The 9,431-nt window shown below is 34.8% G+C and overlaps 1 protein-coding gene across 2 annotated transcripts; it reads left to right on the plus strand.

The window, feature by feature from the left end:
• The first annotated feature begins 1,231 nt into the window (after window positions 1–1,231).
• Window positions 1,232–7,670, plus strand: LOC125218626 (disease resistance protein RGA2-like). Of its 2 annotated transcripts, none has more exons than XM_089065879.1 (3): window positions 1,232–5,067; window positions 5,150–5,223; window positions 7,095–7,670. In XM_089065879.1, exons 1-2 carry the CDS (start codon window positions 1,371–1,373, stop codon window positions 5,194–5,196), a joined length of 3,744 nt encoding a protein of 1,247 aa, XP_088922005.1. In that variant the 5' UTR covers window positions 1,232–1,370; the 3' UTR covers window positions 5,197–5,223; window positions 7,095–7,670. The 2 variants fall into 2 exon arrangements, with proteins under 2 accessions (XP_088922005.1, XP_088922004.1); XM_089065878.1 differs by lacking the exon at window positions 7,095–7,670 and adding an exon at window positions 5,323–5,511.
• The last annotated feature ends 1,761 nt before the right edge of the window (window positions 7,671–9,431 follow it).

Consider the following 9,431-nt stretch of genomic DNA (forward strand, 5'->3'; position numbering starts at 1 on the left):
ATTTAATTCATATTTTATTATAAAATTAGTATTTAAAAATAGCATTTACATTCTATTTTTCTCTATATTTTTTAAAAATAGGTGCAGAACTAAAGAGTGACACATATTTTAGATAATTTTTTAATATTTTTTTAAATTTCGTATTAATCAAATTGCGACATGATCTTCAATTTTCTTTTTATATCTTAAAATTCAATAAGTACGTATTTCTTTCCTTTTTCCTTTTTTGTAATAAAACATTACTCCACTATGAGAATTTGAACAATTTATTTTATTGAATCAACACTTAAATTGGGGGTCAATCCACAAGTCAATTTGAAATTAAAATAAAAGAAGTTGTCAGCCAGAACTGATAGCCTTGAATGAGAGACCGTAAAGGCGTAAACTGTACTGCCTCAAACCAACCACTTATCCTTTAATAATTCTTTATATTTAATACTACTATCATTTATAAATTTATTAGTATAAATATAATATTTAAAAATAACATTTACATTCTACTAATTTTTTAATAATTTTTCTTTATATTTATCAAAATTGGTGCAGAATTAAAGAGTGACACATAGTTAGATATATTTTTTATATTTTTATAAATTCGTACTAATCAAATTGAGATATATTATTTCTTTCAATTTTCTTTTTATTTCTTAAAATTAATGAAATCAAATTGGAATCTAATAAAGGATATAGGAAATATACTCAGTATTTATTTGGTACGTACTTTCTTTCCCTCTTCTTTTGTGTAATTAAACATTACTCCATCATTCGAGTTTGAACAATTTACTACTCTCTCCGTCCACGTCCACGAATAAGAGTCCTGTTTTTTCATTTTAGTCCGTCCACGAATAAGAGTCATGGTTCATAATTACATAAATGGTAAAGAGATCCACATTCCACTAACTCATTCTACTCATATATCATTTAAAACTAATATATACGGGCCCCTATTCCACTAACTTTCTCTCGCTCATTTTTCTTAACATTTCTTAAAACTCGTGCTATTTAGAATTGAGACTCTTAATCGTGGACGGAGGGAGTATTTGATTGAATCCAACATTTATATTGGGCGTCAAGCCACAAGTCAATTAGATATTCAAAATAAATAGCTGTCGGCCAGAATTGAAATTAATGAGGTTAGGTAGAAAAGGCATTGATTAAACTGTACTGCATCAAACCAACCACTTATCCCATTGTATTATTGGTCTCTCCTTCTCTCTATACCAATTCATCCATTTCTCATTCAGAATCAGTTACAATCTCACCACAATTATTGTTATCTCTCTCTATTGCAGATCTCTCCTTCTCCTTCTCTCCACACCAATTCATCCATTTTTCTTTGGCTCTTTCTGAATCAGTTACAATCTCATACAATGGAAGGAGAAGTTGTTGCCGCCGTCATTAAAGTTCTAGTTCAAAACCTCATCGACCATTCCAAGAAAGAGATCTCACTAGTCCGTGGTCTCGACAAAGAAGCGGCAAAGCTAGCTGGGAGTTTAGATACCATCCAGCATTTGTTGAACGATGCTGAGAGCCGTACCATTCCCGGTGGGGCTGTCAAAAGCTGGCTGAGGAATCTCGAAGACGTGGCCTTCGATGCTGACAACGTTTTGGATGAGCTCAACTATCATCACCTCTCCAAACAAATTAACTCCATCAAGCCCGTGAAGGAAAAGGTACTCTCATGCTTCTCACCCTTCAGTCATATTGCGCATCCCAGAAATATAGCTCTTAAAATCCAAGAAATCAATGAGAATTTGGAGTATGTTCGAAAAGAGGGAGCCGATCTTGGCCGCAAAGAGAGGCTTGCCACCAATGTGCCAACTTTGCCTACTTTTGAAACCGATTCCTTCTCACATGATCCAATTTTCATTGGAAGAGATGAGTTGGTGTCGGAAATAGTGGAGGTTATTAACACTGGTACTACCACCGATGAACGTCTAATTTCTATCTTTGCCATTGTGGGAATGGGAGGATTGGGGAAGACAACTTTGACTAGGAATGTCTTCCATCATCCAAAGATAAAAACTCTCTTTGGATCACATCTTTGGGTACATGTTTCTCAAATTTTTGATCCAATAATTATTTTCAAGAAAATCCTCAAGGAGTTGACTTCTTCTGATCATGATGAAACTGAGAGTAGCCAAGATATTCTCGAAAACACTTTTTCTGATCAAGTTGAAGATCAAAGTAGGAAGGATTTTCTTAAAAAGGCTTCGTTTGGTCAAGTTGATGATGGGAGTAGGCAAGATTTTGTGAAAAAGAATTCACATGATCAAGTTGAGGTTGAGAGTAGGCAGGATATTCTGAAAAGGCTTCAAAAGGCTTTAAAAGAAAAAACATATCTTATCATTCTTGATGATGTTTGGAATGAACATCGTCCCAAATGGGATGATTTTATCAATTCTTTGGTTGGCGTTACTTCTATCAAGGGAAATGCAATCGTTGTTACCACCAGAAATATGGAAGTCGCTTCAACTATGCAATTACTTCATAGACATCACCTAGAAGGATTATCACATGAAGATTGTTGGTCAATAATCAAAGCAAAAGCTTTTGGAAAAGAGGATATTCCATCAGAGTTTGAGACCATAGGGAGGAAAATTGCAACAAGATGTCAAGGTTTGCCATTAGTTGCTAATGTAGTTGGTGGAGCACTATGCAATAAATCGGAAGATGAATGGCTCTCGATCGAAGAGAAATGGCTTTCACATGATGAAGGGGATCGTATCACAAAGATATTGAAGTTGAGCTTTGATAATCTGTCTCTGCCGTCACTCAAAAAGTGTTTTGCATATTGTTCGCTTTTTCCTAAAGGTCGCAAAATCAAAAGTCAAGAACTGATTGAGTATTGGATGGCAGAAGGATTTCTTGAAGCTAATGGAAGCGGTGAGATGGAGTACTTAGGCGACAAATTTATGAAAGTTCTTCTACACAACTCTCTACTACAAGTTGCTGAAAGAGATGATTATGGAAATGTAGAGAGTTGTGTGATGCACGATCTTGTGCATGATCTCGCATGTTCAATTTCAGGTTCCTCTAATAATACAGAAGTGGATAGCCGAGTGACATACATGATACATTATGGAGAAAGTCGTATTCCAAAAGAAGTGGCAAAATATCTACGTACGTTATTGTTAGATGGAGACATTTATCCTAACAAGTTTGCAGATTTCGAGCGTCTACATGCTTTAGTTCTTGAAGGTTATTGGTGTACTAAGTTGCCAAGTTCGATAAGGAAGTTGATACACTTAAGGAAACTTGATATTTCGTCGACGTGGATTAAATACTTGCCGGACTGGATTGGTGAACTCCATCAGTTGCAAACATTAAACGCATGTACAGGAAGCTTCTTGAGGGAACTTCCTAGTACTTTGAAGTACTTGATTAATTTAAGGCATCTTTATATTGATGATGATGTAGTGTTGCCTGCCGAGATTGGGAGTTTAACTTCTCTCCAGACGCTAAAGTATTTTAAAGTTGGTGAGAAAGATGGATGGAAAATTGAAGAGCTTGGAAGTTTGAATGGTCTCAAAGGAACATTGGAAATTTCTAACCTTGAAAAGGTTGAAAACAAGGAGGTGGCTGAGAAAGCAAGTCTATCTCAAAAGTCAAAATTATTGGAGTTGCGTTTGACATGGAACATGCGTAGAGAAGTTGAAGCGACAAATCATGAGAATGTGTTAGAAGGCCTCCAACCTCACTCTAATATGAAGAAGTTAGAGATTGAAGGGTTCAAGGGAAAAAGATTTCCATCATGGACGCGAAATATGGTAATTGAAAATGTGCCTCAAGGTTGTTGGGTGGCACTTGACAAGTTGATTGAGATAAAACTCTCCAAGTGCTCAGAATGTGAAGAAATCCCAATGTTTGGGCAGTTGCCAAATCTCAAGTCTCTGTGGTTAGAAGGATTGACAAACTTGAAGTCCATAAATTCTTCTTTCTATGGATTAGTGAACGAGGAGACACGTGTTGTTTTTCCAGCTCTAGAAAGGCTTGTGTTGGTTGAAATGCAGAAGCTGACAGATTGGGAAGAAGTAGAATATGCAGGTGCAAGTGATGTGAAGGTATTTCCTAACCTCCAACACTTGGAGATCTCTCAGTGCAAGCAATTGATGAGTTTTCCTAATCATTCGTCGCCATGCCTCAAACGTTTGATAATCAGGGAGACTGGGAGCATGCCTTTAACATGCATATTCAAGACGAAATTAAAGTTGCTGACAGAGCTTTGGATAGAAGGAATAAATGATCTGAAATATCTCCCAAATTGGCTATTCTATAACAATCTCAATCTCTTGGAGTTACGTATAATAAGGTGCTCCAATTTGAGAGAATTACCAGATGGTCTAGGCACCCTCAATTCTTTGGAGAAATTGATTATAAGAGACTGTCCAAATTTGAAACGAGTAGCAGGTATTGGTGCACAACATTCACAAGGGAGCCTTGCATGTCTTAAAATATTGGAGATTTGTGAATGCAAAGCTTTGCTGTATTTACCATGTGAAATGGTAGGATCCTTGCTTGAGGTACTGGAGTTGGAGAATTTAAGTAGCCTAAAGAATCTACCCGGAATAATTGATTGTTTGCCAAAATATCCTCGTCTAACACAATTAGAAATTATGGGTTTTTCTCAATTTATGGCCACTTATTCCAAAAATAGGTTACAAATAGATGTTAGTATGGAGGGATCTATGGAGACAGTTGAAATCTTATTGCAAAGATGCAACTCCCACTCACTTAGTCGATTAGAATTGAAAGGGAGAGAAGCTTGGGGAAATTTGCCAGAATCAATTCAACATCTCACCTCTATTAGAAGGTTAGAGATAGAGAATTATGGAATGGAAGAGTTGCCTGAATGGTTGGGGAACCTCTCATCTCTAAGGGTATTGAGGATATATAATTGCAAGAAGTTAAGGAGTCTACATGCACTGCGGGGCCTCACATCACTTGATATCTTAGATATTAAGGACTGCCCAGAAATAAGGATTGAACAACAAAGTGATGCAGCTGATTCCCAATGGCCCAACATTTCTCATATCAACTTCATTCTGATTGATGGAGAAATAGTAGGTGAGTATTAATACATATTCGCCAGATTATGTTGACTTTCATTGACTTATTGATTTATCTCTGTCTCCATTAATCATTGAAGGAAGAAGGAGAAAACATAGTAAGAGTTTGATGAGTGGGTGCCTCTAATTGCTCAACCACACTTAATGTTTACTGGTAAGAAACCTCACATTGCAATTCTCTTTTCTTTCTTTGCTTTTTTGTTGAAGAGGATGTGGATACCAATGTGTTTCACACATTTCTGCTCATTTTCAGTTGTGGGAATAGCATGAGTTATCCATTTCTCCATTTAGCTGCATTGCTCTGCTCCCAAAATGCAGTGTTTTCCGTTAGCTGTTGAGACTGTAAATTGCAAATTAACATGTTGTATAACACAAATTGGATGTTCTATTGTGCATTCGTGTTTCATCAAATATTAATACTGATATGTAGGTAGTTTAATCCTCCTAAGATTATAGTAAGATAAGACAGTATTTTTTAGCCCATAGAGCACTAAATTATAGAGCAATGCACAAACATTTTCTAGTGTGTCGTATATGCTAATGCTGCTGCTCATTTTGGGTCTAAATTCATAGCCAATAGAGCATTTAAGGCTAATTTTGTTTTTTGAATTTTAGTTGGTTTAATAGATATTTTTAATTTTTTTTTTTTTTTTTTTTTTTTTTTTTTTTTTATGATTTTCATAACTTGAATCCCAATCAATTAGTTAGGGGGAATTGTTTTACTAACAAAGTTTTATTTCATCGTATTTAGGGCGGGAACAATCTTTATACTACTACTTCCCAATTTGGGTATAAATTTGTACGGTCAATAGCGGGTCTTTTATGCTGGGTTTGGAAAATACCTATAACGCCCCGACTTTTTCTTCTCCTTTAAATTTGACCGTGAAACATGTTGAATGTTTGGCCTTTCATTTTAGTTTTACAATTTATGGAATGGTTTTTATCGAAAAGCTCATATTGATTGGTGTTCGAAATGTCAATAGATACTAATTCCGTGATTATTATGCAATTACTCCCTCTGTCTCAGATAATTTGGGACACTTTGACCCGACACGGGTTTTAAGAAATTTAATAGAAAGTGAGTTGAAAAAGTTGGTGGAATGTGGGTCCTACTTTTAAAGATTTAATTTTATAATAAAATGTGAGTAGGAATGAGTTAGTGGAATATAGGTACATCACTAAAAATAGTAAATGTGAAATAGGACAAATTATGTGGGACGGTCCGAGATGAAATACTGAGTCGAATTATCTGGGACGGATGGAGCATTGTGGAAAACCTATTGCGGCCTATCTATTTATTTTATTATAGCCCAATTCTTTTTGACGTAACATTTAAGAAGGCCCAAAATCAGCTCTTCATTTCAAATTGTAGCCCAACAAATCTTAAATTTCCACCTCTCTGAGTTACGTCAATGAGTTACCATTTCAATAAGAAATGTATATTCTTCTCAATAGGGCTACAGAATGTAGATTGAGAAGATGAGAAAAGGGGACGGTCCCTACTTCGTTAGTCAATTGGGTACTTTTGGTTCTGGGCCAAAACTAATTTTTGTTTGGGGTTGGAGTTGTTTAATTCCTCTTTGGAGATTAGGCTGGATTTATTTAATTTAAAAGAATTATATATCTGAGTTATAGTAGGTGAACAACTAACGGATATTTAGTCAGCACGCATGCATTATTTTAGCCAAGTAAGATCAAAAAGGAAAATCCAAGTTAAGTAACTAAGGGGTAAGCTTTTCAATCTTACATTATTGTGTGGGCTTTTGAACTAAATTATTTTTGTGGGCTTTCTGTTTTATATGGACTATGCCCTAACAATATTTTCATTATCACATTTCAAATAAATTAAGAGAAAAAAACTTGTCCAAAATAGAAAAAAGCTATTTTTATGGGAAGAACTAAAATAGAAAAAAGAATTTATTTTTATGGGATGGAAGGATGATAAGCAAGTTTTTGTCACTTGGATTTTGATCACTTTTCGCATTCTTTATTGAATATTTACGTGAGAAGATGCTATTTTGGCAGAGAATTGAGCTTATGGACCGGAGGCACTGTAGAAAGACATTTTTAGTGGAGTGATGCAAAAAGGAGGCAAAAAGTGCAAGAATTTGAAGAAAAACAGAAAAAATGGCAAACTGCCCAAGTTGTCAGCTTGGCCAATCTGGACTCGACGAGAAAACTGCATGAAGCCACTTGAGCACAATTACAAGACTGCTTCCTTTTGCAACACGTGTCCACCTCCGTCTCTAAAACATGAGAAAAGGGAAATATCTTTTGTTAAATGAGAGATATGTAAAAAAATACTTAACTTAGCTTGGGACCAAGTACCAAGATATTCCAATCTATCACTTTAGCTTTAGTTTAGTTTAGCTATTTCTCTCTCTAGGAAACTTTTCTCTCTTCCTTAAGAAGAGAGATTTCAACTTCAAGGCTGCCAAGATCATTGTTCACCATGGGTTGAAGTAGTAGTAATTTAGTAGTAGTGTTTGTTTTCTCTAGTTGTTTGTTCTTAACTTGTGGAGTTCTTTTGCATCTTTCTTAATCTTAGTTGTTGTTGTAGTTCTTCCTTTAAAAGCTTAATTCAAGTAGTAATTTCTCTAAGTGTTTGTGTATTTAATGTGCTTTAAATTTTAGTTCTTGTTTATTTTCGGTTTTAGCTTGTTGTTTAGTTCTAGTGTTGTTTATGTTCTTGTTTAGTTAAAAATCCTTTCAAGTTTTTAAAATCAGTTTCTAAAGCATTTTCTTAGTTAGTTTATGGTTAAAAAAACGTGGAGAAGGAGTTAGAAAAGTATCAAAAAAATCAGCCATGGTTATTGTGAGTTTTCGGCACCTCGTCGGGTGTGATTTTCATATGATTTTGGATGATTTTGATGAGCTCGGTTCTTGAGTGTTCTCTACCATGTTTAAGTGTTCTTAAGCTTTGTTTATCTTCTTCAACGAGTCTTTAAGTTTCAGCTTTTAATTTGGTGTTTTCAATGCATGTTTAGGTAATTTAATTGTTAATTTGGTGTTTCTGTAGCTTGGTTAGTAGTGTAGCAGCCATGTAGTCTTTTCTTTCACTCTTATTTTCATGCCTTTAGTGTAGAATTATGAGCCATGATCAGCTTTTAGGAGTTAAGTGGAAGAACCATTAGTTGTAGGGTTTTATCCAATGGTTTTATACCTTGGGTAATAGAAGTTGAGAGACAACACGTACATGATTCCTTTTCACTTTTTCCAGCTCTTTTAGTTTAGTTAATCCCTACACTCAACCTTTATTTACATGTGATTTAGTTTGCCTTTTAGGAGTTAATTAATCTAGCCACTTTTAAGGGTCACTATCCTAGTTTTCTAGCTTTCTTTTAGGAGCCAACACTTAGTTTATTTTCCTTAGTCTTTTAACTTAGTTCCTTTTGCTTTCTGAACTTCCTTAGTTCCTTAGGAGCCAACACTCATGCAAGTTGCTGCCCTCTTTTCATTTCCGAAATGTTCTTATTTTCGCCACTGCTAAGTTGCCCAGTTTACCAACTTGTCCAGTCTGCTTTCCAAGTTAAATGCTTTCTTTTAATTGCATGTTATTTGCACTTTTAGTTCTCAATCCTAGCTTAAGTGTTATTTATATTTTGTAGTTTAGTTCCCACCCCCAATTTAGAGCGTGGCGGCATCGCCAAAACCTTTCTTAAGTGTGGAAATGCATAACGGATGCTACCGTTCCTCGTGGGTTCGACACCCTAACTTACCATATGCTAAGTAATAGTATTTTGGAAAGTGGGAACTTGTAAATCTTGTTGAATAGGAAGGGACACGTGCAAACGACACGCGTGCAAAATCCCGTCCTTTCAAAGGAGTATTTGTCTCTCCATTTAACTTCCAACCAATTAATCTATATCTATACTAATATAAAAGACGAGTTTGACCTTATTTTAAAATATTCAAAGTTGCGGGATGAATTTGGATATTTATGAATTTTAAGCCTAATCAATATTTTAAAAAGTTATAAGATTAAAATGGAGGTTATACCTCTTTATGATTGTAAGAGCACTATGATTTATAACTTCTAACCATATCCATTAATTTATTTCAAATGCGAAACTAACACAAAAAATAAGGTAGAGAATAATAAATGCAAACCATAATATTTAAGGGATGGAGGGAGTAGAATTTTAAAAATTTAAGTATATTTGTTTGAGATTAATCAAATATTTATTACTCCACTTAATTATGAGTTAAGAAAATACAGTACTATATTTTAATAATTCTACCTATTTATTCATAATTTTGAATAATTTGAAATTTAGTGTAGCGGCCTAGTGGGTATATAAAATTATTATTTGAGTTATCGAATTATATAAATTGTACAGGTTGAACTCTTATTTCAAGACT

Source organism: Salvia hispanica, chromosome 2 (genome assembly GCF_029641045.1).
Source record: "Salvia hispanica isolate PSC_SH4W2 chromosome 2, Shi_PSC_v1, whole genome shotgun sequence".
Classification (NCBI taxonomy): Eukaryota; Viridiplantae; Streptophyta; class Magnoliopsida; order Lamiales; family Lamiaceae; genus Salvia; species Salvia hispanica.

Excerpts from the sequence above, each read along its gene's own strand:
- LOC125218626 (XM_089065879.1), top strand. The coding sequence starts at position 1,371 with ATGGAAGGAGAAGTTGTTGCCGCCGTCATTAAAGTTCTAGTTCAAAAC. Across the intron at positions 5,068-5,149 it reads GATTGATGGAGAAATAGTAG|GAAGAAGGAGAAAACATAGT; the intron begins GTGAGTATTAAT and ends TAATCATTGAAG.